The sequence below is a fragment of the Podarcis liolepis genome (genome assembly GCF_965112155.1).
Source record: "Podarcis liolepis genome assembly, chromosome: 14".
NCBI classification, from domain to species: Eukaryota; Metazoa; Chordata; class Lepidosauria; order Squamata; family Lacertidae; genus Podarcis; species Podarcis liolepis.
Window position 1 is genome coordinate 30035564 of NC_139569.1, and position 26633 is coordinate 30062196.

A 26633-nucleotide genomic window follows, 5' to 3' on the forward strand; every position below is an offset into this window, starting at 1 on the left:
CTTCAGAAGCGGGTTGGACAAGTTCATGGAGGAGAGGCCTACCAATGGCTACTAGCAGACATGACTTTGCTCTGCCTCCATGGTCAGAGTCAGCAATGCTTCTGAATGCCAGTTGCTGGAAATCACTAAAGGGGAGAATGTCCTTGAGTTCGGGTCCTGCTTGCAGGTTTCCCACAGGCATCTGGTTGGCCACTGTGAGAACAGGATGCTGGACTAGATGGGCCTGATCTGGGTGGGCTCTTCTTAGGTTTGTATATCTGGAGCTGCATCCTCCCTCTGCCTAATGGCAGAGCTGGCCCTGCTCCACCCTCCTGGAAGACTCCAATGCTATTCAGGGGCCAAAGAGGAAACTCCTTCCCAGAGTGGCAAAACCTTGCCACACAGGAAGCTGCCTAATACTGAGTCAGACACATTGTTCCATCTAGCTCAGTATCATCTACACTGACTGGCAGCAGCTCTCCCAGGTTTCAGGCAGGGGGTCTCTCCCAGCCCTGCCTGGAGATACTGGGGGTTAAAGCGGCGAGCTTCGGCATGCCAAGCAGATGTTTTACTATTGAGCTAGGGCCCTTGGCTAAGCTGCCTCATACCATGGCCCACCTAGTTCAGTGTTGCTTACACTGACTGGCAACAGCTCTCCAGCGTTTCAGACAGGGGTCTCTCTCAGCCCCTCCTGGAGATGCTGAGAGTTGAACCTGGGACCTTCTACATGCAAGGCAGATCCTCCTCCTCCTCCAGAAACAGCGCAGAACCAGTATTTCCCGGGGGGGGGGAGAAAATACAACGACGACCTGCCCCGCTTCCTCTTCGGGGCGCGCCATTCTCCCCTCTTGGCTCCAGCCCAGCAAAGGCGCAGGCGGGTTGGGCCAAGCAAGCAGCAGCAGCAGCAGCCGCGCTCTGGAGCCGGCGCTGGAGCGGCGGCCGAGAGAGGGAGCGAGAGGGAAGGAAGGAAAGCAGGAGGGAGGGAGCCGAGCAGAGCGGGCGGAGGAAGGAAGGAAGGAAGGAAGGAGGGAGCGGGCCGGCCATGGCAGCGGTGCGAGCAGCGGCGGCGGCGGCGGCAGGAGGAGCCCGCCGCAGGAGGCGAGGCGGGCGCGGGCAGCCGTCGTTGCGCGCCTGATTGGCCCCCGGAGCCGCCGCCGCCGCTGCTCCCGGGCGGCCGGTGGGGACGCGGAGAGGGCCAAGGAGGAGGATGCAGGGCAAGAAGCCCCGCGGCTCCTCGGGAGAAGGAGGAAGCGGCGGCGGCGGGAGCAACAGCAGCGGGGACGGCGGGGAGCTGCAAGGGGACGAGTCGCAGCGCGCCAAGAAGAGGAAAAAGAAGAGCTCCCCGTGCGTCTCCAACATCCAGATCTTCCTGGTCTCCGAGTGCGCGCTCATGTTGGCGCAGGGCACGGTGGGCGCCTACCTGGTGAGCCAGCGGGGCCGGGGAGCGGGGGGAGCCGGAGAGGGTGTGCGGAAAGTGCGGAGGGGGGAAGTGGGTGCCACCTTCTTTTGGAGAGGGAGAGAGAGGAATCGGGCATGCGGGTGGCATCTTTAGCCCCTCTCCGCTGTAGCGTCAGCCAAGGCTGCGGATGGTATTGAGGGTCTGGGGGCGAGAGGGATAGGGACCCTCGCTCTATCTCTCTCATTCCGACTCCCCCCCCCCGCACCTCTCACTCCGGGTCCCGTGCCAGGTTCGGCAGGATGGAAGGTGATGCGAGGAGGGGCGTGTTTGGTGCAGGTGGCTTGATGGACAGCCAGTAGCCTCGGTTCCCTCCTGGTGCCCAGGCAAGCTGTCCGCGGCGGCTTCCTCCGGGCATCCTGAGCCTTGCCGTTGAGCTTCGATTGGGATGAGCGAGAGAGGGGGAAGCGTGGCCTCCCCTGTCCGCAGTTAATGGGGGATACACACACACACACACACACACACACACACACACAGCTGCATGGGAGCGTCTTCAGTAATTGGCCCTGGCCGCAGTAGTTGCTCCGAAGTAATCCAGTGTGGGGTAGAAAGAATCCCATATTTGCCTAGGTGGTATGCAGTAGAGATGCTGTGGCTGAGGGGTCCATAGGGGATATACATTCCTAATGCTAATAACTGTAATCATCAACTTGAATTAAGCAGAGGCCATTGTGGGTCAACCCCTCCGTGACCTGATTAACTCTACCCGCTCTGGTCTGACACACAGAAGCTGAACCAACAGAGGCAGTGACATCTGTGTATCTAGCTGGCATGGTGATTGACAGCCAGGAAGCCCCTGGTTCAAATGTCGCCTTGGCTAGGAATGCACTCTGCTGCTTTATGATGGCTGTGGCCTCCCCCTTGCCAATTCATAAAGGGGGCAGTTAGTATTCTAGCCCGCCTTACAAGGCTGGCATAAAGGTATCCCAGTTAAGGTACATCCGGACATTTAGCCACAGTTGTGTATGATTAAACCCTTCTCCCCCAACTACATGCATGCTGCGAAATGAGGCCTAAGAGCACAAAAACTGCATTTGCTTAAGCCACTTTACCCTTTTCTCCTCTCAAGTTGTACATTCTAAGTGTGGGTTACCAGCTGAACAGAAGGGGGGGGGGAGATCCTTAACTGTGCCTTGTAATCTGCAGTGATCAGCAGCTTGAAGTGCTTCAAGACCATGGAAAGGAGCATTTTTACACCAGAGTGCTGTGTAAAGGCACAAGGACTGGTCAAATAAAGACAATAAAAACTGGCAACCCTAACTGTAAGCTTTGTGGGGCAGGGGCTTGGCTTTTTCCTGACCATCCTGTTGACTGATATAATTGTAGCTGTGAATAATAATAATAATAATAATAATAATAATAATAACAACTTAATGTACAGCTATATACTGTAGGCTATCATGTGAATATAATTGTCTCCATCCTGCACCTTTTGCTGGCAACGGGGAAAGGTTATCAAGAGTTGCTAGCAGCAATGGCTATATGTTAAAGACCCTGCTGCATCAGGCCGGAAGCCTTTCTAGTCTAGCATCATGTTCTCATAGCAGCCAACCAGATTCCCAGAAGGGCAGCCCACAAGCAGGACCAAAGAACAGCAGTGCTTTCTCCCCATTTGTGATTCCCAACAACTGGCAATCAGAGGCACACTGCCTCCTACAGTAGAAAATGGGTCAGGGGTGAACCTTGCGAATATGCTGTCCTATGCAAGGCTAACATATGGTGCCCTCCCCACAGCCCTCAAGGTGCTAGTTTAAGCCTGCTAAACAAGTGCTGGATTTTGGGAAGGAGGTGTGAGGCTCTGGCAGAGTTCTAGAGCCCTCCCACCTCCTTCCTAAAGTCCGCTAAGTGCTTGCCCAGCTTTGGGAAGAAGGGAGGAGAACTCTAGGACCCTGCCAGAGCCCTCGTGCTTCCTTCTTGAAGCCAGGCAAGTGCTCACTGGGCTTTGAGAAGGCGTCCACCTTGGTTGAGCACTCAGTGCGAGCAAATCAGTGGCACTGTCCTAAAACCACCTCTGGACTGCTGCAGACCCTCAAACATTTCTCTGATGAAAATAGGGACATCCTATTTAATAATAACAACAACAACATTTGCACCCCAGCCACTCTGGGTGGCTTCCAACATATATAAAAACTTCCCTATGCAGGGCTGCTTTCAGATGTCTTCTAAAGGTTGTATAGTTACTTATCTCCTTGGCTCAGGGGGTCGCCTAACTTCGCACCTTCCAACATTTCTCTGATGACAATATGGACATCCTAAGGAAAAGCAGGACATTCCTGGATCAACTCAGAAACTGGGACAGCTTCTGTAAATCTGGGACTGTCCCTGGAAAATAGGGACACTGGGGGGGGGGGACGTCTGCTGCTGTTGCATTGTGCTTGGGGGCTTCCTGAGAACAGGGTGCTGGGCTAGATGGGCCTTTGGCCTGATCCAGCTAGATTCTTCTTACGTTCTTTTCTGATGAGCCAGTGCAGTTCTATTTAGGGCCTGCGTTCAGCCATGAGCTTCTCACCTGAGTCCTTGCCCTGAAGGTGAAAGGGAAACAGGGAAAGGCAAAAGAGGAGAAAGGTTTCTGCAGTCACCTGGCTTGCAAATCTCCAGTGCAGACCACCTTGCAAGCAGGGGGTGGCTATTAGCAAGCTTGGTTTTCTCGTTAAGTGACTCAGCATTTGCTCTGGGGTTGCCGGCTGTCTTTCCCTTTGAATGATGGGGTGAGAACAAGCACACTTTTTGGGTGGCGGGGGGATGGGGTGGGAGATAAAAGGTTGCGTTTGGAATCTGAGAGCGCAAGGCAAATGGGTTTGATCGGGGGACCAGCTGTCCTGCCCTGAGATCAGATGTCAGGGCAAATCGGAAGAGGGAAGAATGGGATACCATCTCTCTGTTCCTCCTCTCGCTCTGTTTCACCTTGCTGGATCTGAGTGACAGCATGTCATTCACAAGCACGGGGTGCGTCTCATGTCTGGGTTGTCCTGTGTTTGATACAGGCAAAGGCCACGAGACTGCACATTTGCCGTTGGCTGATTCTGCCCAATGGGTTTTGTGTGGGTGGGTGTCATTAGGGAGAGGCAGCAAATTCCCTCGGTCGGCTCTTGTGAACAGATGGAAACCGAGCAGCGGAAAGAGTTTGATGTGTGTGCTGTGAAATGCAGGCCTGCGCTGGGTGTTTCAGTGTGGCCTTGCATGGAGGCAATATTTCATCCGGAGGTGCCGATAGCTGCAGAGGAATGAAATCGAGGTGCAAGAGAGAAGTGCGCCATTGTGAGCTGGCTTGACCATTCTGCTCAAAATGCTGTGGGTTGTAAAATTGCCGGTAAATAGTAAATGGTTCTGGTCCAACTGAGGAACTGTGCTTTGAGCCTTCCCACTCTGCAGTTCTTTCGCTCCCTTAATTGGACTTTTTACGCACCCCCTAATTCAAATTGCTATTTTGGCAGCTGCTGTTGAAATCCAAGTTGTTCCATTGCTTTAGAATAGTGTGAGTGGGCTTGCTGTTTCCTTGTTATAAAGTGTGTGTATGTGCACACACACGCACGAGAGAGAGAGAGAGAGAGAGAGAGAGGGAGAGATAGATAGATAGATAGATAGATAGATAGATAGATAGAGAGAGAGACTGTTCTCTAATTGAAATTGAGAATATCAATAGCAGGAGTTGTACCTCTTCTTTGATCTTGCCGTCAATGCCGCCGATTGAACCTATGAGTCCCCAACCCACCCGCAGTCCAGAGCTTCAGAGAAGCTGTGTTGTCGCTTAACACTCAGCTGTGACCACATTTACCTTGAGTGATTGGAATGCTCTGTGAGCATTCTGTGATATCACAGCAGCACAGACAAGCAACAGCAAAGCCTCAGAGCCTGAGCCTCAGAGCTTGCTTGGAAGGCCTACTTGGACACGGCATGATATAATCCTTCATTTAAAGCATTTGTATTCCGTCATGCCCCACGTTGGCTGAAAGATTCCTGCATTGCAGGGGGTTGGACTCGATGACCCTCGTGAGCCTTTCCAGCTCTACAATTCTAGGATCCACGCCCAAGGCAGTTTGTTCCAAAAGCATTAAAATCTACCCACCCTCCTTGCCTAGGACAGTATGTGGAGGCTGGCTGTCAAATTACCACTTATGCAGAGTCTATTTTACTCTGGATGGGCTGTGCAGGAAAGTAAAATAGGCAGATGGGGTGTCTGGTTTTGCACCTTGCTTTTCAAATATCTGTAGATGCCTCCCTCTGCTTCACTTTGATTTTGCTGGGGGAGAGCTGGAGCTCAGGGCCAAAGCATTGGCTTTGCCTGCAGAAGGTCAAATGCTTCTGCACACAGAAGGCCACAAGTTACTCTCTAGCATCATTTATTTAAGGACCATAACACGGTCCCCGGTTCAATTCTCTGCATCTCTAGATTGGGCTAGGAATGTCCCCTGCCTGAAACCACTGCTGCCAGTCAGTGTAGGCAGGACTGATTGTGGTTTGACTCAGTATATGACTGTTTCCTGTGCTCTTGTCTCTCATTTCATCCCATTTCAGGTAGCAGGACAGGAGACAACCCCCCCCCCCCGCCCTGCCCCACCTTAAGCCTGCACACTGCAACACAGTGTGGATGCCCTGGAGAGCAATCTGCCCCACATCTGCTCTGCCTTCCCCCCAGAACATTGAGCAAAACAAGACAGGCAATGTGCGTTCGGTGCTCTGCTAGTTTCCCCACCCATGAATGCAGCAGCCAATGAAAGTTGTAGGAGGGTGGAGAAATCCACAGTAAAAGGACATTGTGCCTTTTGTTTTATTCACTGTTGCAGGGGAGGAAGGAGGTGAAGTTTGGAGCTGCTGGATTTGGTGGGGCTCAGCTATGGCCAAAGGATCTTGGAGAAGTGCTGTCAGCCGTGGTGGGGACTGCTGGGTTCACCATTTACAAGGCACCTTCAGGTGCTTAGATGTACCCCTGGCGTGCAAAGTGTGGCACAGAATGGATTCAGGATTGGAGGATGATATGGGGTGGCAGTCAGTGCCAGTCCTCCTCAGAGTAGATCCACTGACGTTAATGGGCATTATTAAGTCTACCTTCCGACACTGAGGATTTTCGCATTTGTTTTTTTACTGCTTATAATGCTGACTCTTCCTTGCTGCGTTATGAAGTGGTGACTTCTTGATTGACAACTCCTGGATTGATCTGACAGCCAATCCCTCTTCCCAGGGAACTCTGGGGAATTGTAGCTCCGTGGGAAGAACAGAGGTCTCCTAACAGTTCTCAACGCCCTTAACAAACTACAGAATTCTTTAGTGGGAGCCATGATAGTAGCTTTCCTATCTAAATGCGCTGAAGTTAATGATGTGATTAATTACATTGGTGGATAGTGGTGACAAATAATGTAGGTCTTAGCAGAACTCAGACTGTGGCAGAATGGAAACAGTGCTGATTGCAATGAAGGCCCCAGCTGAACTAACATTTTAAAGCAGTGTCATACCACTTTAACGGTCATGGCTTGTCCCAAAGAATCCTGGGAACTGTAGTTTGTTTAGGGTGCTGAGAATTTTTAAAGGAGATCGTTATTCTCTTCCCAGAGCTACAACTCCTAGAATAGTTTAACAATCAATCCCACTCCCCAGGGAGCCCTGGGAACTGTAGCCCTGTGAGGGGAATTGGGGTCTCCTAAGAACTCTCAGCATCCTAAACAAACTACAGTTCCCAGGATTCTTTGGGGGAGACCGATTGGGAAATTTGGTAGGATTCAGCTTTACATGGATAGTGCAGATGGGTGGGCCTAAGACAGGCATAGGCAAACTTGGCCCTCCAGATGTTTTGGGACTACAACTCCCATCATCCCTAGCTAACAGGACTAGTGGTCAGGGATGATGGGAGTTGTAGTCCCAAAACATCTGGAGGGCCAAGTTTGCCTATGCCTAGTTTAAAGCCTCCTTTTTCCAGCTGTTTTTGTGAACCCCTTGAAAACCGTGAGGGGGGCTTGTCAGACCTAAACATTCCTCCCCTCCCCCCAGCTGTGTCAAAACCACCACCATATTGTGAAAGCCACAAACCCAGAATTAGGCCACTGACAAAAGCAGCTAAAACTGGAAGGTTTCTAGAGAAAAATGAGTATGCTGAACCAGCGCCATATTGTCATTATTACAACTGATTTATTAATCTCCTTCTAAACTGCTGTATCAGTCTGATTTGCACGTAAGATAATTAAAAGCAGATAAAACCACAAAAGCCACAAGTAGAAGACTAAAATCCTAAAAGTGGACCTTCATGGAAAAGACCCATTTATCTGCTGGGAAAGCCTTTCAGAACAAAAATGTCTTCAACCGTTTCGAGAAAGTGCAGTAGTGGGCACCTGTCAAATCTCAACATGACTGCTATTCCACAGAACGGAGTCAGTCACACTAAAAGCCCTGCTGTTCTGTGTTAATGTGGAGAGGGCTTCCGAGATCTTTCGAATTTGCAGGAGAAACTCTCCCACAGACGGCGGCAGGCGGTGGGTAAGGGATAAGGCAGTTTCTCAAGTTACCTGGTCCTGAGGTGTATGGGTACTTAATATGTTAGTACCAATACCAACAGTATTATGAAAATTGTTGGTCCCAGACCAAACAACTTCAATAGCCATTATCAGAAGAAGGGAAAAGATTCTAGTGAGGCCCAAGTACACATATTTTCAGTTGTTCTACAGCCTTTCTTTAGATCACCTGAATGGAGCTCATAGGCCACCAGTGGTCAATAGACCACACTTCTGTTACTAGGTCAGGGTTTGTAGACCTTTTTAATCAGCCCAGAAACCAAATTAAGGTTGTTGTTGTTTTTGGTTGATCCAGGAGGAGAGACCAACTCCAAACTCCTCTTGTTTTATTATTCTTGGATATCCATATAATACATGGCACATTCATCCCAACACTAGCAAAGCAGCATTGGGTGGCAAATGGTATACTGTGGCACCTCGGGTTACATACACTTCAGGTTACAGACTCCACTAACCCAGAAATATTACCTCGGGTTAAGAACTTTGCTTCGGGATGAGAACAGAAATCGTGCAGCGGCAGTGCAGCGGCAGCAGGAGGCCCCATTAGCTAAAGTGGTGCTTCAGGTTAAGAACAGTTTCAGATTAAGAACGGACCTCCAGAATGAATTAAGTTCTTAACCCAAGGTACCACTGTAAATTTATTTTACCAATCCTGAAACATGTTGCTTGGTCATGTGCATCCACAGGAATTTTTCATATGTGTATGTGCATGCGCATGCAAAGTAGATACTCCAAACAAACAAACAAATAAACAAACAAACTTAACTGAAAGCTGGGAACGGACAGGCTTCTTGCAAAACAAATGAGGAGAATATTTTTTTTTATAATATTTTTATTGGTTTTACAAAAATTTTTATAGACAATACAAACAAATAAAGAAACAAACAAACATGTATAGTTTCGTGTCCTTTTTTTCATAAACCTCGCTTCTCCGACTCCCCCAAACCTCCCCTTTCTACATCCCAATTTCCAAAATTATTTCAGCAAATCCTAACACTTATTTTTACCAAATTTGTCCCTTATTTATTCTTTTCTTTTACTTAATCTTTGCCGCTGTAAACCCCTTTTTTCTAAAACTTCAACATTTTAGCATTCATCAATTTTATAATATTTCTTAAGATAAATTTTAAATTTTTCCCAATCTTCATCCGCCGTCTCTTTCCCCTGATCGCGGATTCTGCCGGTCATTTCAGCCAGTCCCATATAGTCTATCACCTTCAGCTGCCATTCTTCCAGAGTGGGTAGATCTTGAGTCTTCCAATGCTTTGCGATGAGAATTCTTGCTGCTGTAGTAGTAGCATACATAAAAAAAGTTCTGTCTTTCTTTGACACCAATTGGCCAACAAATGAGGAGAATAGTGCCTGAAATATTGTGCCTCATATCTGAAGTTCCACAAACACTAGAAACATAACTATCTCTCTTTTTTTATTGAAAGCTAGGAATCTGGGCATTAAGGTTCATCTGTGGCACGGGGAGTGGCTGCCTTGCTGACCCTGTGGGCAGCCATGTGGTTGGTTGGTCAGACCAGTGAATGGGCCCAAAACGTATCCACAGCTGGGTGTGGACACCAGGGATGTGGTCCAGTCCAGGTGATGGTGAGTCCAAGGAGTGACCGTTCTCAGAGTTCTCTGGGAAGAAGGTAGCTCTGCGAGGGAAATAGGGGGACCAGCTAAGTAGAATCATGATGATGATGATGCTCATCTGTGACAGAAGGGGGGGGGGGAATCTGTCAAGGATTCTTAAACTGTGATTCCTCCATTGCAGCAGGTTGGACCAGATGATCCATAGAGGGCCCTCCATCTCTACAATTCTATGATTCTATATCTCTCAGCACCCTTAAACTATAGTTTCCTGATTTTGGGCAAGATGGTGGTGGCAGCCATGACTGTTAAATTTGTATCACGGTGCTTAAAATGTATTCTGCAGATGCCACCTCTATGAGATCTTACCTGACGCAGACCGAAGGGTAACTAATTATGAAACGGGACGACGTAAGGGATAGGTGATGTAATTTCCAGGGATTATTCTAAATGGGTTTACAAAAAGCATAGTGAAAAATGTAATCCCACTTACTGGGGAAAGAAAACCATTATAAAATACACTGCACTGAATGGATGGTATTTGATGCCTACCAGGTTAAAAATAATTTATAATCTTCAGCATGATATATGTGAGGAACCCAGGAACGGACGTAATGAATACATTCTAGAACTGCACCCAACTAAGGCCTTTTTGACAAGAGATTATAAATATAAGTGGCATGGTTGGGTGTAATGTAGTTTTAAATCCAAAGCAAATGCTCCTTTGTTGTTTCCAAAGAATTGTTAATAAGGGGGAATTAGAGCTTGCTATGGCATTATTAATAGCTGTGGTTAATTTGAAAATCTCTCAGTGGGCCAAATGCAATGCAACGGTGTATCCAAAATCCAAAACAAAGGTGTAAAATAAAGGCTGGCAATAAATATATTGAGAGGAGCAGTTACTTTATAAACTTCTGGAACCCAAAAAGTTTCATGTTAGTATTCATCCATAGGTTTTGTTTCCTTTAGAACCATACATTTAAGTCAATTTAAGATGATTTGAAGGGTCTTTTCTTTTCTTTTCTTTGCCAAAGGCTGATATTAGTTGCTGATTTACAGATGTTTCCTTTGTTATTTAGAATAATATTTAATAATGTGGAAATATGGGGAAATATTGAATCATTGCCATCTATGTATCTAATGGGGATATTTTCCTTCTTTGAAACAACTTCAGTAAACAGGTGCTATGTGCTTTAATCGGGTTTTTGGCTTATTTTTGATTACAATTATTTTTTAATGTTTTAAATCATTTTTTATTGTTTTTACTGATAATGTGATTGTTTTTCTCCCCCTTTGTAAGCTGCTTAGGGTTTGTTTGTTTACAATCAAGCAGCATATAAATTCTATGAAATAAAATAAATAAATACAAGGAGTGGATTTAACCCCAAATACCCCTATCATGGTGCATATTAGAGCACTGACGTGGTGTTCAACTAAGTTTTACTGAGAGCAGCAAAACCTACTGGAACAATAAGAAACCAAGAATAAATGAATTTCATTAAGGAATGGGGAAAATTTGTGGAACATCTGGAAAAAAAAATGTATACATTTAAGTTCATTAACAGGATTAATGTAACAGGATTAGCAAGTAGTTGGTTCGCTAGAAGCAGCTTAGTCATGCTGGCCACATGACCCGGAAGCTGTACGCTGGCTCCCTCGGCCAATAAAGCGAGATGAGCGCCACAACCCCAGAGTCAGCCATGACTGGACCTAATGGTCAGGGGTCCCTTTACCTTTAAGGGTAATGCTAAAGAAAAATCAGGGAGTAACTACTAAATGGAATAATGTAGGAAATGCAGTATTAAAAATTAACATTATAAGGAAACCGCAAAAGGGGTGGAGGGAAGTCAAAACATATAGGTTTATCAGGAAGCTATTAGATTTGTATGTCTGTAAAAATATATATCCAAAATTGAATATATATATATATATATATATATATATATATATAAGCAGACATACTGAACTTAATGGCGTTAACATAGTCAGGTTCATTCATTTCAGTGGATCTACTCTAAGTAAAATTTAGCTTACGCCCCCTTGGTTTTTAACTGTTGGGTCCTCAGGACCTACTGCCAGAATGAGGCCTGATTCAAGAGCAGCACCAGCACCATGCAAATATATGGCAAAAAAATAAGTAAAATGTGCCCCCAAAAGCATGTTAAAGGCATATCCCAGGTGTGAAAATGTAGATAGTGCTACTATGAAATTAAGAGACCTATGCTAGCCATTCCCATTGATTTCAGTTTCAGTTATTCACCTGAGTAAAGCACGGGTCAATGAATGGCTTTCAGGGCATGTCCATTCCTGGATGTAACCAAAAATAGCTAGACGACAAAGGGCATGGGAAGCATCTGAGAGACGGCTGTAGGAGTAGTTTGGTAACAGAGGAGGGAGAGGCGGGATGTGGCTGCAAAGGTTTCCTGGATGAAGCCATTATCATTATCACAGACCCTCCAAGTGTTCCTGTTTTCCAAGGACAGTCCCAGATTTACTGAAGCTGTCCCTGTTTCTGATTTGATCCTGGAATGCCCTGCTTTTCCTTAGGGTGTCCCTAATTTCATTGGCGAAATGTTGGTGGGTATGGAGTTATGCAACCCCTGAGTCAAGGAGATCAGTAACTATACAACTTTTAGAAGACATCCGAAGGCAGCCCTGTACAGTGGTACCTCGGGTTACGTACTTAATTCATTCTGGAGGTCCGTTCTTAACCTGAAGCTGTTCTTAACCTGAAGCACCGCTTTAGCTAATGGGGCCTCCCGCTGCCGCCGCACGATTTCTGTTCTCATCCTGAAACAAAGTTCTTAATCCGAGGTACTATTTCTGGGTTAGCGGAGTCTGTAACCTGAAGCGTATGTAACCCGAGGTACCACTGTATAGGGAAGGTTTTTTAAAAATGTTTTATATGCTGCCCAGAGTGGCTGGGGCAACCCAGTCAGATGGGTTGGGTATAAATAATAAAATCATTGCTGTTGTCATTGTTGCTGAATAGGATGTCCCTATTTTCATCGGAGAAATGTTGGAGGGTAAATTCGATTATGAATCACTTCTCATGATGCATATCAAACTGATTTACAATATAATGACACATATACGTGTGTGTGTGTGTGTGTGTGTAGAATTAGAAAAACAGCAGCTATAAATGCTGAAACACTTCAAACAACAACACATACATAAAGTCAGGTCAGAACCAGGACACACATCAACTGGGATAAATATTTTAGGAGGCTTGTTGAAAGGGGAATGTGTTTAGCAGGTACCGGAAAGCCTGCAAAGAAGGCGCCTGTCTGATATGCAGTGGGAGGGAGTTCCAAAGGGCAAGTGCCGCCACACTAAATGCAGCTTGCCAAAGGGATGTCCTTTCTTTATGCTATGTGGGAACATATGAGAGCATTCAGTCCATCGTGAGCAGCCAGTTGCACGTCGCAACAGGCTGGTCGGGTGATGCAAATGCAGAGTGCTTTAAGAGCTAGCCAGACTTTATCATGCCACTGCTGCTACTTGACACCACCCTCTTCCCTTCTGCAAAACCTATTATTAGGATTATACTGAGCCAGCCAAAACAAGCCCTAGGTGGGGCTCGGGACAACCAGCAAGTATACCTAAGGAATTTATCAGTGAGACCAACTTTGCTGACTCCTTTGTGGGATTTCTTTCAAGCTCATGTTTATGCTACCCACAATGCTGTTACAGAAGAAAAGGACTAAGATATTTAAAGCTGTACATTTCTCTTTTATCCCAAAGGCCAGCTTCAGTTTTGCGCTGCTTAAGTAGCATTTTTTTATTGTTTGCTGTTTATAAATCACTTTTAGAAATGTTTTACAATGCCAGTTTTAACCGTCCTTGAAACAGGTCAGTTGCAATTTATCACATAACCCACAGAAACATTTTTAGGTTGCCAGGAAGCCAACGGTTACGCCCTTCCCCATTTTTCCTTTCTGCACATTTAGCTTAAATATTTTAAAAATGGATGTCCTGTGGCCGATCATCTGTTGCTGGAGCCTTCTGCCCGAGCCACTGAATGAGTTGCTGGGATGTTATGGAATAGTTGCAGGCATTCTGACTGCTTGCTGGAGAAAGTGTCAGTGCTGGATTGCATCAGAACAGCCTCTCTAGCAGGCTGGGCATTTCTGACAGACCTGTTTGATTCCAGCCTTCATATGCTACTAAGGCAATATGATTCAGCCACGGAGAAACCATTTTCAAGTGGCTATCAATCTGCGTTGGTAATGTGTCATTTGGTCCATCACCAAAGCAACAAGGCACTTACAGAAAGTCTGCAAGGTCCATTATCTAAGCCAGGGATGAGGAACCTGTGGCCTGCCAGATGTTGCTAGATTACAGTCCCCATCATCTGATTGGCCAGCAACATCTGGAGGGCCACGGGTTCCTCATCCCTCATTGAATGACCAGTAGTTTCTCTTGGTGCATCGTGGTTAGAACAGTGGTTCTAAAATTATAGTCTGGGGAACCTTGACATTGCTTTTGTAGCTCATTAGGATCCTAGGAGTGGGCTAGTTTTTCAGAAAGGCACCAGCCACCATTCCTTGCAGTGTGCAGCCAAAAGAAAACTCAAACTGTGTCCTGGGATGACAAGACCCCATAGGCCTGCGCAACATGTTCTCTTGTGCAACTAAGAATGCACCCCAGCATCCTCTGCAATGTGCAAAGGATTTCATGGCAGGGGATACATAGAAAGCTGTCTTATTCGAGGTCCATTGATTTGCCTGTCTGGTTCAGTAGTGTCTCCTCTGACTGCGAGTGACTTTCCAGGGTCTCAGGCAAAGAGAGGTCCCATTCACCATCTTTGACCTGATCCTTTATCATAGGAAATGCCAAAGAATGAAACTGGATCATTTTGCATTCAGAGCGGTGCTCTGTTAAAATTGAGCGACAGTCTCAGACTTTGGACCCAGTGTTGTAAGAACATAAGTAGACCCTGCTGGATCAGGCCCATGGCTCATCTAGTCCAGCATGCGGTTCTCACAGTGGCCAACAAGATGCTTGTTAGAATCCTGGACCCACGCACAAGAGCCCTCTCCCCTCCTGTGGTTTCCATTAACTGGTATTCAGAAGAATTAATGCATCTAGCTATGAAATCAGAGCACAGCCATCATGGCTAGCAGCCATTGGAAGCCTTCTCCATGATTTTGCCCAATCCTCTATGAAAGCCATTCAATCTGGTGGCCATCACTAAGTCCCACGAGAGCGAGTTCCATAGTTTAATTATGGGTTGCATGAAAAGGTCCTTTCTTTTGTCTGTCCTGAATATCTCAACATTCAGCTGGGTATCCATGAGTTCTAGTCTTCTGAGAGAGGGAGAAAAATCTTTTTCTATACCCAGTTTCTCCCACATCATATCCTTCAGCATTTCTCTGATGAAAATAAGGACATCCTAAGCAAAGACAGGACATTCTGGGCAGCAGCGTAGCTAGCCGCTTGGGTGCCTGGAGCAGCATGTGTGCCCTGCAGCCAGGGGCAGAGCGAGCCACCCATGGGGACGGGGTGAGCGAAGGCAGGGCGCACTGTGTGGAGCCTCTCTGCAGCCTCCCCCTCAGCTGTAGGGCAGCAGACAAGCCCCAAACTGCTTGAAAAAGCAGTGGGGAGCTTGGAGGCAGTCCACCCGCCACTTCCTCCTCAGGAGAGATGCTCAGGCATGCTGCACGCCCCGCAGTGATGCCCAGTGCCCCCAGCTATGCCTCTGGATTAGGCAGATGCATGGAGGAGAGGGCTGTCGAAGGCTACGTTTCCAAGCGCAATTCAAAGTGTTGGTGTTGACCTTTAAAGCCCTAAACGGCCTCGGCCCAGTATACCTGAAGGAGCGTCTCCACCCCCATCGTTCAGCCCAGACATGGAGATCCAGCTCTGAGGGCCTTCTGGCAGTTCCCTCACTGCAAGAAGTGAGGTTACAGGGAACCAGGCAGAGGCCCTTCTCGGTAGTGGCGCCCGTCCTGTGGAACGCCCTGCCATCAGATGTCAAAGAGATAAATAACTACCTGACATCTGAAGGCAGCCCTGTTCAGGGAAGTTTTTAATGTGTGACATTTTAATGCATTTTTAATCTTTGTTGGAAGCTGCCCAGAGTGGCTGGGGAAACCCAGCCAGGTGGGCGGGGTACAAATAATAATTATTATTATTATTACTAGCCATAAAGGCTGTGCTCTGCCTGCAAAGTTGGAGGTGGCAACGTTTCTGGAAATCGCTCGAGGGGAAGGTGCTCCTGCAGTGGTGTAGGAAGGGGCGTGCAGTGGGTGCGGGAGTTATTTTTTCAAAAACACACATCTTGGCGATTTTGTCACACCCCTCAGTGATGACACCCGGGGCAGCCCGCACCCACCGCACCCCACTTCCTATGCCACTGGTTCTGGGATCAAATCAGAAACCAAGAAAGCCTCAGTTGTGCTGGTCCCGGGGGGTAGGTTACCGTTATCGTAGTCAAAGAACAGTCTTGGGTCACTGGCCTGGAAACAGTTCACAAGGAGCCAGGCGAGGTCCGAAGCAGGAAGCCGGGCGGGGACAGGAACACTGGAAGGTTGGAAGCAGGAAGCCGGGCAGGGAACAGGAACACTGGAAGGTCAGGTCTGGGTCCGGGTAGGAGCAGGTACTCAACGACGACGTTGCTCCCGCAACCTGGGACCGGGCTGACTGGCCTTTATCTTCTCTGAGGCCAGGGGCGGTCCCGGCCCCCAGGAGACCCGCCTCCCCTGGCCTTAAGGTGAGCACTCCTCCTGGGAGAAACCAGCTCCCTTCGCCTCTCTCCCCTGAGCCTCTGAGAGGCTGAAGGGTTAATGGACCCAGGAGGAGACTCACCTGTAGGCACCTCCGGAGCCAGAGTGGAATCACCTGGTGCCTGCTCCTGAGGATCCAGCACAGGTGCAGGCGCTTCAGACTCAAGGCCCTGCCCCAGTTCAGCCGGCCCTGGAGGTGGGGACTCCTGTGCAGGCTGGGATTCCTCCGGTTCAGCCTCTGAATCGGAATCCCAGGCCATCACATCAGTAAAGACGGGACTGTCCCTGGAAAACAGGGGCACTTGGAGGCTCTGCATGCATAGTTTAATAGACTTTGATCATGTCCCCTCTTACCTGCCTTTTCTCTAAACCAGAGTCCCAAATGCTGCTGCCTTTCTTCATAGCTGGGTGGCTCAACCCCTTGATCCATCTGGTTGTCCTTTTCTTCCAGGGTTGTCTACACTGACTGGCAGCTGCTCTCTGAATATTCCAAGTGGAGCCTTTCCCCGCTTGCCTGGAGATGCCAAGGACCAAACCTGACTGCTTTGGCATTCACAGCACGTTTCCTTAGCAGATATAACTATTAATTTATTCATTAGGATAACTTATAGCCAGCCTTTCCAGAAAATACAATAGTGCTCAGTGTGGATAACAGCTCCAACGCCCCCCTCCCAAAAAACAAAACCCCAGTAGAACAACAATTAAAGCAATTAAAAAGCAAAAAGAGCAAAGCAGAAGCAAGACAGACGATTAAATCATCAGAGCTGGCTCAAAATATAAATAAAAATGCAAGCATGTGGGAAAATGGGCCGTTTGGAAACAGTTGTGGGTAGAATAATTCTGCCCGGCCTTGCTAGCTTTGGAAGAGGAGAGGGGTGCGTCTGGGAGAGAAGGGACATTTACCAGTCTATTTACCATCCTTGGGACCCCCTGAGATACTCACCAAAACCACCTGTAGCCTGGAACTGGATGGGTGCAGCACAGCTGATTGAGGTCTGAAAGGGACACAGCCGCAAGAAGCCTGAGAAAGCGCCACACACACAAGCCTAGAGGGAGAGACTAAGGTGATGTCAATTTGTTTCAGAAACTGTTATAGTCATGAGATTTTGGGGGTGATCTGTGAGATTGTTTGGCCCCAGGGAGAGAGCCGGGGGGAATTGTGGCTGAGAGCCAGGAGGCTGAGTGACATTGAGTGGGAAAGCATGTCAGAGGAAGGAATTTATATCAATATTTGTTAGCAATTCGTATTACGGTATTATTAATTCCTGTAATAACTAGTATGTGCTGTATGCAGGTTAAATTTCTTTCTAGATTATTTATTTGTTTCATGATATGTATATACTGCTTGATATTTTTTTAAAAAAACACCACACACTCTCAAAGTAGTTTACAAAAAGAAAACAATGAAACTATCAGGGGTGTGTGGGGGTGTATTCTCTTTCTCATTTCTCATCTTTTCTCTCATTTCTCTCTCTTAATTATTTTTTATTAGATATTTTCTTGTGTCACAAAACAAACAATTAAACAAGTAAAAGCACATACAGTGGTACCTCGCGTTAAGAACTTAATTCGCTCTGGAGGTCTGTTCTTAACCTGAAACTGTTCTTAACCTGAAGCACCACTTTAGCTAATGGGGCCTCCCGCTGCCGCCGTGCCGCTGGAGCACAATTTCTGTTCTCATCCTGAAGCAAAGTTCTTAACCCGAGGTACTATGTCTGGGTTAGCGGAGTCTGTAACCTGAAGCGTATGTAACCTGAGGTACCACTGGATAGCCTCTCCTTTTTCGATTCATAGAGTCGTTTTCGCAGCTCGCTTATGTTTGGTATTGTCATAGACATCATGCCATAGCTGTCAACGTTTCCCTTTTCTTGCGAGGAATCCTATTCAGAATAAGAGAATTTCCCTTTTAAAAAAGGGAACAGTTGACAGCCTTGACAACCATATGTCAGGAGTGCTCTGATGGTGTTTCTTGCTTGGCAGGGGGTTGGACTCAATGGCCCTTGTTGTCTCTTCCAACTCTATGATTCTATGATTCTATGACAGTTATGCATCATGCAGTTGGGGGGGGGTAAGAGAGGGGAGGGAGGCAGAGAGACAGGGGGCAATGTTCTTTCCTTCTATTCAGTGGCGTAGCGTGGGGGGTGCAGGGGGGGCCGGCCGCACCGGGCGCAACATCTGGGGGTTAGGTTTAGGGGGCGCTAATCCACGTGTTAGGGGGCGCAAATCCATAGGTTAGGGGGTGCAAATTACTTGGCTTGCCCCGGGTGCTGACAACCCACGCTACGCCACTGCTTCTATTGCATAGTGTTTGTGTAGGATTTGGTGTCGGCATCACGTAGGTCCTTTATGTATTAATTTTTATTGGCAATATGTGGCACCTGCCACAGTGCCGGTGATATATAAACAGCCTTTATTTATTCAGAGCATGCGTCCACATCCCTGTGCTCCCCCCCCCCCTCACAACCTCCAAAATAAAATATCCCTGGTAATGTTTTCCAGAACATTTGCCAAGATGGCACCGCAAAGGGTGCTCTTCTGCAGCCTCGCAAGGGCTCTCAGCTGCCATTTGACACGTATGAAGGGCTTTGGCTGTGCCGCCTGCACCTCCCTGTGTCCACATCTTCCCCTTTGCATAGCTTTTATGCAAATGCAAACCCACGCTGCTTGCTCAGAGGCGGCTGCAGGCACCCTGCTATTTTCACGTTCTCGTAATGTTCTGTTTATGTTCTTGTTTGGATCCTGTCTAATTATCCCATAAGCACTTTGAAAATAGAAATTAGGGTGGACTGAAATGGCACCGGCAAAGGCCCCGCTCAGCTCGGGAGTTTCACCCTGTCTGGTTTAGTCCAAGCTCGATTCCCTTCACGGTGGTCAGCTTCCCCGCCGACTTGTCAATACTGGCTTTCCCTGGTCCCCTCTGGCGAGGAAGAAGGCCCTCCAGGTGATCAGGCCAGGAGGCCCGATGAAGCATGCTTCATTCAGGCTTCGGCTGACTAAGACTGCACTGCTAACCCTTCTTACCTGGAAGCAACCCCCACAGAATTCTATTGGGTTTACTTCTGAGTAGGCATTGCACTGTAAATCAGTATATTGAGGGCAGGTAGGCGAGAGACTTGGTGGGTTTGTAACTCTTCTGGGCATTTATATATTTATGTAATTTATTGTTTATTATTGCTTTTAGGCAATTATATATAATAGAATATATATTTTCTATTCTATTCTATTCTATTCTATTCTATTCTATTCTATTCTATATTGTTACACCATGGGTAGGCAAACTAAGGCCTGGGGGCCGGATCCGGCCCAATCGCCTTCTAAATCTGGCCTGCGACAGTCTGGAAATCAGCATGTTTTTACGTGAGTAGAATGTGTGCTTTTATTTAAAATGCATCTCTGGGTTATTTGTGGGGCATAGGAGTTTGTTCATATTTTTTTTCAAAAATATAGTCCGGCCCCCCACAAGGTCTGAGGGATAGTGGACCGGCCCCCTGCTGAAAAAGTTTACTGACCCCTGGGTTACACAGCCAAACCCAGAGCTGTTTTTAAAATATATGGAAACCATACAGGATCAATATGATTTAGGCTGTTTTCCTATTGTGTACTGCTTTGAAAGTAGGGCCTTAAGCAGCATTATGGAAATTAATAAGTTACATAAAGAAATGAGATGAATACAGGAAGAACAGTTGAGCTGAACGTCTTTAAAAGTCAGGGTGACTCATCTGAATCCTCTTTCACCCGGTGCTGAAAAGGCAATGGGGACAGCACCAGTTGAACTTCTCTGGGGCGAGTTACAAAGGTAGGGTGCCAAAGCAGAAAAGGCCCCGTCCTGAATTTCCTCTCGCATGAAATGGTGCTGGGACCTGCAAAAAGGCATTAGAAAAAGGAGAGGGACAAGTGTTATAGCCTCTAGGCACATCTGGTGACTTTTTAATATTAAAATAATGGTCATGAGCTGTGGGGACATAGGCTGCTTTCTGGTCTCCCTGGACACCTCCTAATTGATGTTGGGAAAGCATATATAGAAAACAGCAAATCCATATCTAGGTGCATGGACTTCCATCCTCAACCTTCTCCCTGCAACTACGGGATGAGAAAACTGGTCTACCTTCCAAGGCTGTTGTAGGATTTCTTGGGCACATGTTGAGCGCTTCAACTGCAGGTGCTAAGTGTTCTTATTATGAGGCGTGTCAGACGATTAGTGACATTTCAGTTGGTTAGTCCCCTTTTAACCAGTAATCAATTTATCCTTCAATTTTATTATTATTTTAAACTGGTCAATTTGCAAATAGCCAAATCCTCAGTGATGTTGGCGTCGTGAGAGGTTTGGTGGAGCAGAGCAAGCCAAAAAGCTTGGTTTTGAAAAGGAGATGAAACTATGCCCTGCAATTGGATTTCTCTTCTCTGCTTGCCCCCCCACCCCCCATTTCAATCTTATAAAGCCCCCATCCTTCTTAGGAGAGTGTTGCATACCTTTTTCCTTCTGTCTAACAGAGAATGTTTGTGCTAAATAATAATAATAATAATAATAATAATAATAATAATAATAATAATATTTCCCACCCTGAAGCTGATATTGTGGCTTATCTTGAAACGGAATTATTCTTTTTTGCGGCAAGAAGCAAAGCTCTCAGGTCTGACAGCTTCCAGGGTTGCTTTTTTCATTTTTTTGCAGAGCAAAGAGCCTGATTTAATTTTCTCTCCTCGGTCTTTAGCCTTCGAGAGTGCCAGAGAGCTCCAGTTCAGGCTGACCTAGTTGCAAGGACCCAACATCTGCCAGAGTCAGGGGGTGCTTCAGATAAAAGACTGTCCATCTGGGGGATGTGTTGCTGAAGAAAGCAGTTCCATGCCTGCTTTGGGCTAGCTGTTTAAACCGAGGCCTTTGGAGAAGTTGATTATTGCTCACCAGTCCTGGCTCTGAATGTGGCTGGCTGGGTGAACATAGGAAATTGCATGAATCAGACCATTGCCACACTTCACTCAGTATTGCTCCCACTGACTGTCAGCAGCTGTCCAGAGTTTAAGACAGGGGTTCTTTCTTAGCCCTACCTAGAGATGCTGGGGACTGGGCCTGGGGCCACCTATGGTAAAGAGACCTCGTGGTGGGAAGGAGACTAGGAAAGGGAAGAGCTGTGGTGTAAAGGAAAAACCATACTAATTGGGAAAGTGAGGGGGAGCTGGGCCAGTTTGGGCTGAAAAACAAGGCCATCTCTATCCTCAGATTTGCAATCTAGAAGACACGGCATAAAAGGAAGAAGGGAGGAAGAGCGAGGAAGAAAAAAGCAAACTCATTCCCCAGTTCTTAAAGTTAGTGTTCTTATAACAACTAGCAGGGATGGAAAAGGCTTAGGTAGCCTGATGAAACTGCTACTTCTCAGAGACAGTTGAAGGAGCAGAAAGGTAAGATCCTGGTGGCACAGATCTGCTTCCCTTCTCTCTCTCTCTCTCTCTCTCTCTCTCTCTCTCTCTCTCGCATCCTGATGGAATGGTTGCAGCTAGGTGACAGTTGAAGGAAAGCCAAAGGCAGCAGAGTCAATGAAACAGCCTTGCTTGCCTTCTCTCCTGCTGCAGCCTGATGAAATTGCATCTATTTGTCGATTATATCCAGCTTCACCCCCTCCCATATTTTGTGTGTGTGTGTTGTCATGCCTGTTTCTCTCAGGCTTGGTTCACACACTGTGTGCCCATTGCACGGGATCCATGTCAGGTGTCAGTTGGGCAGATCAAGGCTCTGTGCTATACTGAGAAAACCCAGAAAGAAAGAAAGAAAGAAAGAAAGAAAGAAAGAAAGAAAGAAAGAAAGAAAGAAAGAAAGTGCTTTTACACTTTCTGTCTTCCATACATTTAATTTGTGAGATTTCAGCTTGCCAGCCTTCAGCCACGTAAGGTTGAAATCTCACAAATTGAATGTGCGTAAGATCTGATTGTACTGCATTTCCATCTCTGACATTCGGGCGTCGTCCTCTCAATACAAGCTGCAACATCTTAAAACACTGAGGAGAAATGCTGATGGGGAAATGTGCTAGTCAGTTACAGCAAACACACAATCCCTTGTGGTAACAGATTTACTGTGGCAAAAGCTTTTGTGGACCAAAGCCGACTGTATCATATGCTCGGGGTGTTATTCTCTGTTGGCAGATACTGGGTTTGCTTTCTTGGCTTAGGATTTGATGTAGGTGATCCTCCTGGCTCTCCAGAAAGAACTAAACATGTGTAAAGAATCCTAGGCAGATCTGGCAAGAATCCATCAAGTGGTTGCATTTTTTTTTTTTTTAAGATTACAAGAAGTGTATGCCTTTCTGTCCTGTATTAGACTAGTTTCATCTTAGATCCTGCACCTAATTCAAAAGATCCAGTGGAGTTAAAGTATTTCTAGTTTGAATATTAGAACTTGAGGACATCTGGTGTTGCTGAATGTTGGATAAAGGAAAGCCCTCCTTCATTCTGTGCATAGCTGAACTATGGAACTCACTTCTGCAGGAGTCAGTGATGACCGCCAACCTGTAACGGTAAAGGGACCCCTGACCACTAGGTCCAGTCGTGACTGACTCTGGGGTTGCAGTGCTTATTGGCCGAGGGAGCCGGCGTACAGCTTCCGGGTCATGTGGCCAGCATGACTAAGCCACTTCTGGTGAACCAGAACAGCGCATGGAAACGCCATTTACCTTCCCGCCAGAGTGGTACCTATTTATCTACTTGCACTTTGACATGCTTTCAAACTGCTAGGTGGGCAGGAGCAGGGACCGAGCAACGGGAGCTCACCCCGTTGCGGAGATTCAAACCGCCGACCTTCTGATCGGCAAGTCCTAGGCTCTCTGGTTTAACCCACAGCGCCACCCGCGTCCCATGACCACCAACCTAGATGGCTTTAAAAGAGGATTAGCCATATTCACAGAGTTGAGGGCTATCAATGGCTGCTAGGCATGATGGTTGTATTCTGCCTCCACTTTTGGAGGCATTATACATCTGAATACCAGTTGCTGGAAACCACAGGAGGGGAGCAGGCTGTTGTGCGTGGGTTCTGTTTTTTGGCTTCCCATTGGGGTGTCTGGCTGGCCAGTGAGAGAACCGGAGGCTGGATAAGATGGGCCTTGTGCCTTGCACCATAGTGCCCTTCTTACATTGGTTAGTCTATTAAAACCATCTATGTTCCTTACTTAGGCTTTTAAAAACTATGTCAGGTGGGTTAATGAATTCCAATTCATCTGCTTCTCAGTAAGATGCAGCTTTTGTTCTTACCACCTACATCTCTGTGTGCCTGTGAGATGTGTGGGAGAGAGATTACTTGTGGTGTTTTTAACAGCTTGGCAGGTAAGTCTATGTGTGTGTGTGTGTGTGAGAGAGAGAGAGAGAGAGAGAGAGAGAGAGAGAACTTATATAATGCTTGTAAGTACAAAATTTGGTTCCCAGGAGTTTGAATTCCCAGCACTCTAGGGAGCAAAGGCTCATCTTCAGGAAATATGGAGCAAGTGAGAATGAACTTTTGTTACATCTGGCAATTAAAATGTGTCAGAAGCACTCCGGATGCAAATTGGTGTTGTTTGTTAGCTCCAAAATGGAGCCTTAATTTGCTGGGGGATTTATTTTACAAATTATTCGGAACAGAGGAGACTAATCAGGCATCCTGGAGCAGCAGCAGCACCTCCTTTCCATGTTGCTGCCTCGTTGCAGCTGAGCGCCTCCTTCCATGCCCACATTGTCTATATTTGTTTTTATTAAGGGCATTGCTAACCTGCCCTTCATTAATGGATCCCCAGGCTGGGTTACACCATCATTTTAAAACAATTTAAAATCACAATTGAGATGGTAATCTAGACAAAACAAGGGGCACGCCTGATATAAACTGAAAACAGAAGAGCAAACTCCAGGACAGGAATTGCAGCCACTGCAGGCAAACTTCCTTCAGACCTTCTCGGGTGCTCAGATTGGCAGAGGGGACTCTCAGAAGTTCAGAGGTAGCGACGTCCCAGGAGAAGGCATTCTCAGTGGCAGGCCCTAAGTTGTGGGATTCCTTCCCAACACCAGTGGGCCTGGCACCTTCAGCATATACCTCAAGGACCGCCTCTCCCTATATGAACAGACCCATACTCTGTGACCATCATCTGAGGTCCTTCTTTGGGTGCTTCCCCCACTAGAGGTCTGCAGGGTGGCCACATGGGAACAGGCCTTTTTAGTGGTGGCTCCCCATGTGTGGAATGCTCTCCCCGGGGAGGCTCACCTGGCACCTTCATTACATATATTTAGGTGTCAGGCAAAAACATTTCTCTTCAACCAAACATTTGGCTGATTAACATTCTATGGCCTTTTAAACGTGTCAGGAGGGTTATTGTTTTGCTTTTACTTTATTATGTAATTTGTATTTTCATTTTGTATTTTTACATTGTGAACCACCCTGTGATCTACACAAATTTAATTAATAATGATGATGATGATATAGCTTTTGGCTTATACTGAAGATGTACCTCTTTACCCTGGCCCTGAACATTCGAGAGAGAAAGAGATTTTAGAACCCACTCTGTTTTGTATTTTGGTTTAAATGATTTCAAATGCTGTATTTCATATTGCTGCAACCCATTCCTGGGGAAGAGTGGGTTGTAAATCGAATGATAAATCTCATTAATTACCGTATTTTTTGCTCTAGAAGACTCACTTTTTCCTTCCTAAAAAGTAAGGGGAAATGTGTGTGCATCTTATGGAGCAAATGTAGGCTGTGCAGCTATCCCAGAAGCCAGAACAGCAAGAGGGATTGCTGCTTTCACTGCGCAGCAATCCCTCTTGCTGTTCTGGCTTCTGAGATTCAGAATTTTTTTTTCTTGTTTTCCTCCTCCAAAAACTAGGTGCGTCTTGTGGTCTGGTGCGTCTTATAGAGCGAAAAATACGGCAATGATAAATTATGAATCACCTAGGTTTTAAATGCTACCAAAATATCAGCTTTATCTGTGCCAGGCATGCTTCCAGGAGCAGGTCATTTCATAGTTGTGGTGCCACCACTGAAAAGGCCCTGTCCCGTGTCCCCATCCAACAAATTGATTGGACCTTTGTGAGATGCCCTCAATCAGCCTTTGCCAACCATGTGGCAAACCCTCCTCGTTTAATCCCCACAACAATCCTGTGAGGTAAGTTAGGTTAAGAAGGCAATAACTGGCCTAAGCTCATTTAATGAACTTTGTGGGCAAGTGAGGATTTGAACCCCTCTCTCCCGGGTCCTAGTCCAACACTCTAACCACTGTACCACACTGCAAATCTGCAAATCTGTCAGCTAAGAGTCTGGAGTCTGAGTCTTTCATGGCTTCTCACTTTTCCTGTCTCTTACTTGGTAAATCCCATTTTTGTGTGACAGGCAGATATTTTGGGTGGAAGCTGAGGTCAGCAGCTTTTCACCCATCAGGCTGTTTCTGTGGGGATGATGATGAGCACAGTTATCTCTTGACATTGGAAGTCAGTGTTTGTGACAGTAGCAGGGAATATAGCACAGTTTCCTTTAACTGGACTGGGGAGGGCGGCAGAGGGGAGATGGGGTCTTCTCACAGAATCAGTGCTCAAAGCTTGTTAAAATGAGAACAAATTTTTGGGGGTAGGATCCTGAAGCAGATCTCCTAAATACATAATCGCTTTGCAAAACGATAAATGAAAATGGTTCCCTACTGTATGTTTTTTCAAAAATAGCTGTGATGATGTTTGGATTCAGAGGTGCTTCTTTTCCTTTTCTGTAAGGAGTTGCATTACAAAACAAATAGTATTTCTGATGTTAGACCTCTGGGAAATGTTTGTTTTCCTAATTATTCTCAACCCTTTTGCATTGCTTTCTGAACTGTATTGCTGTACATCTGACCTTGCTTGCATCTCTAGAAATGCTGCCAGCAAAAACTTGGCCTGTTTTGCATGGATCTGAGGTCCATTGAACCTCAGAGTAGCTTTTTCACACTTCTGTTTGCCTCTCTGCTTTCCCCCAAAGAAAACCTGTGATTTGGTGCTGAATCAGAACGAATGGCCATCAGGTTTTCCATAGATTGCGATCTGTTCCAATTTAGCCCCAAAGAGCAGGTTTCCCGGGGGAAAGCAGAGGGGTAAGGGCAAAACCGCTGGAACTCCTGCCTGCAAAACGTGGGACAAGTAGGAGACTTGCTTTCTAGGCATGGAACAAGCAGACTGTGTGGATGAACCCTCGCATTGGATGCTCCTTGCACCTTCATCCCTCCCCTTGCCCGACGTGCAAGCCATCCCTCCTTCACTCACTCGCAGAAGAAACCGCAAGGCTCTTTGTGTATGAAGTGTTATTACTGGTGTTCTCTACTTGCCAAGAAGTGTCTCCAAGGAGATATGGAGCAAAGACAAATTCAGGAGTAGGTTGTGTCATGTAAGACAATCCCAGGTGTGCCAAAGTACTAGGAA

At 46.7% G+C, this 26633-nt stretch overlaps 1 protein-coding gene across 1 annotated transcript in view; it reads left to right on the plus strand.

The window, feature by feature from the left end:
* Window positions 1-792: 792 nt before the first annotated feature.
* SLCO3A1 (solute carrier organic anion transporter family member 3A1) overlaps window positions 793-26633 on the plus strand; it is a 114264-nt gene continuing 88423 nt past the window's right edge. Inside the window, exon 1 of the mRNA XM_083475071.1 lies at window positions 793-1402. Within this exon, the coding sequence (XP_083331197.1) occupies window positions 1187-1402 (216 nt within the window). The 5' untranslated portion in view covers window positions 793-1186. The remainder of the gene's footprint in view (window positions 1403-26633) is intronic.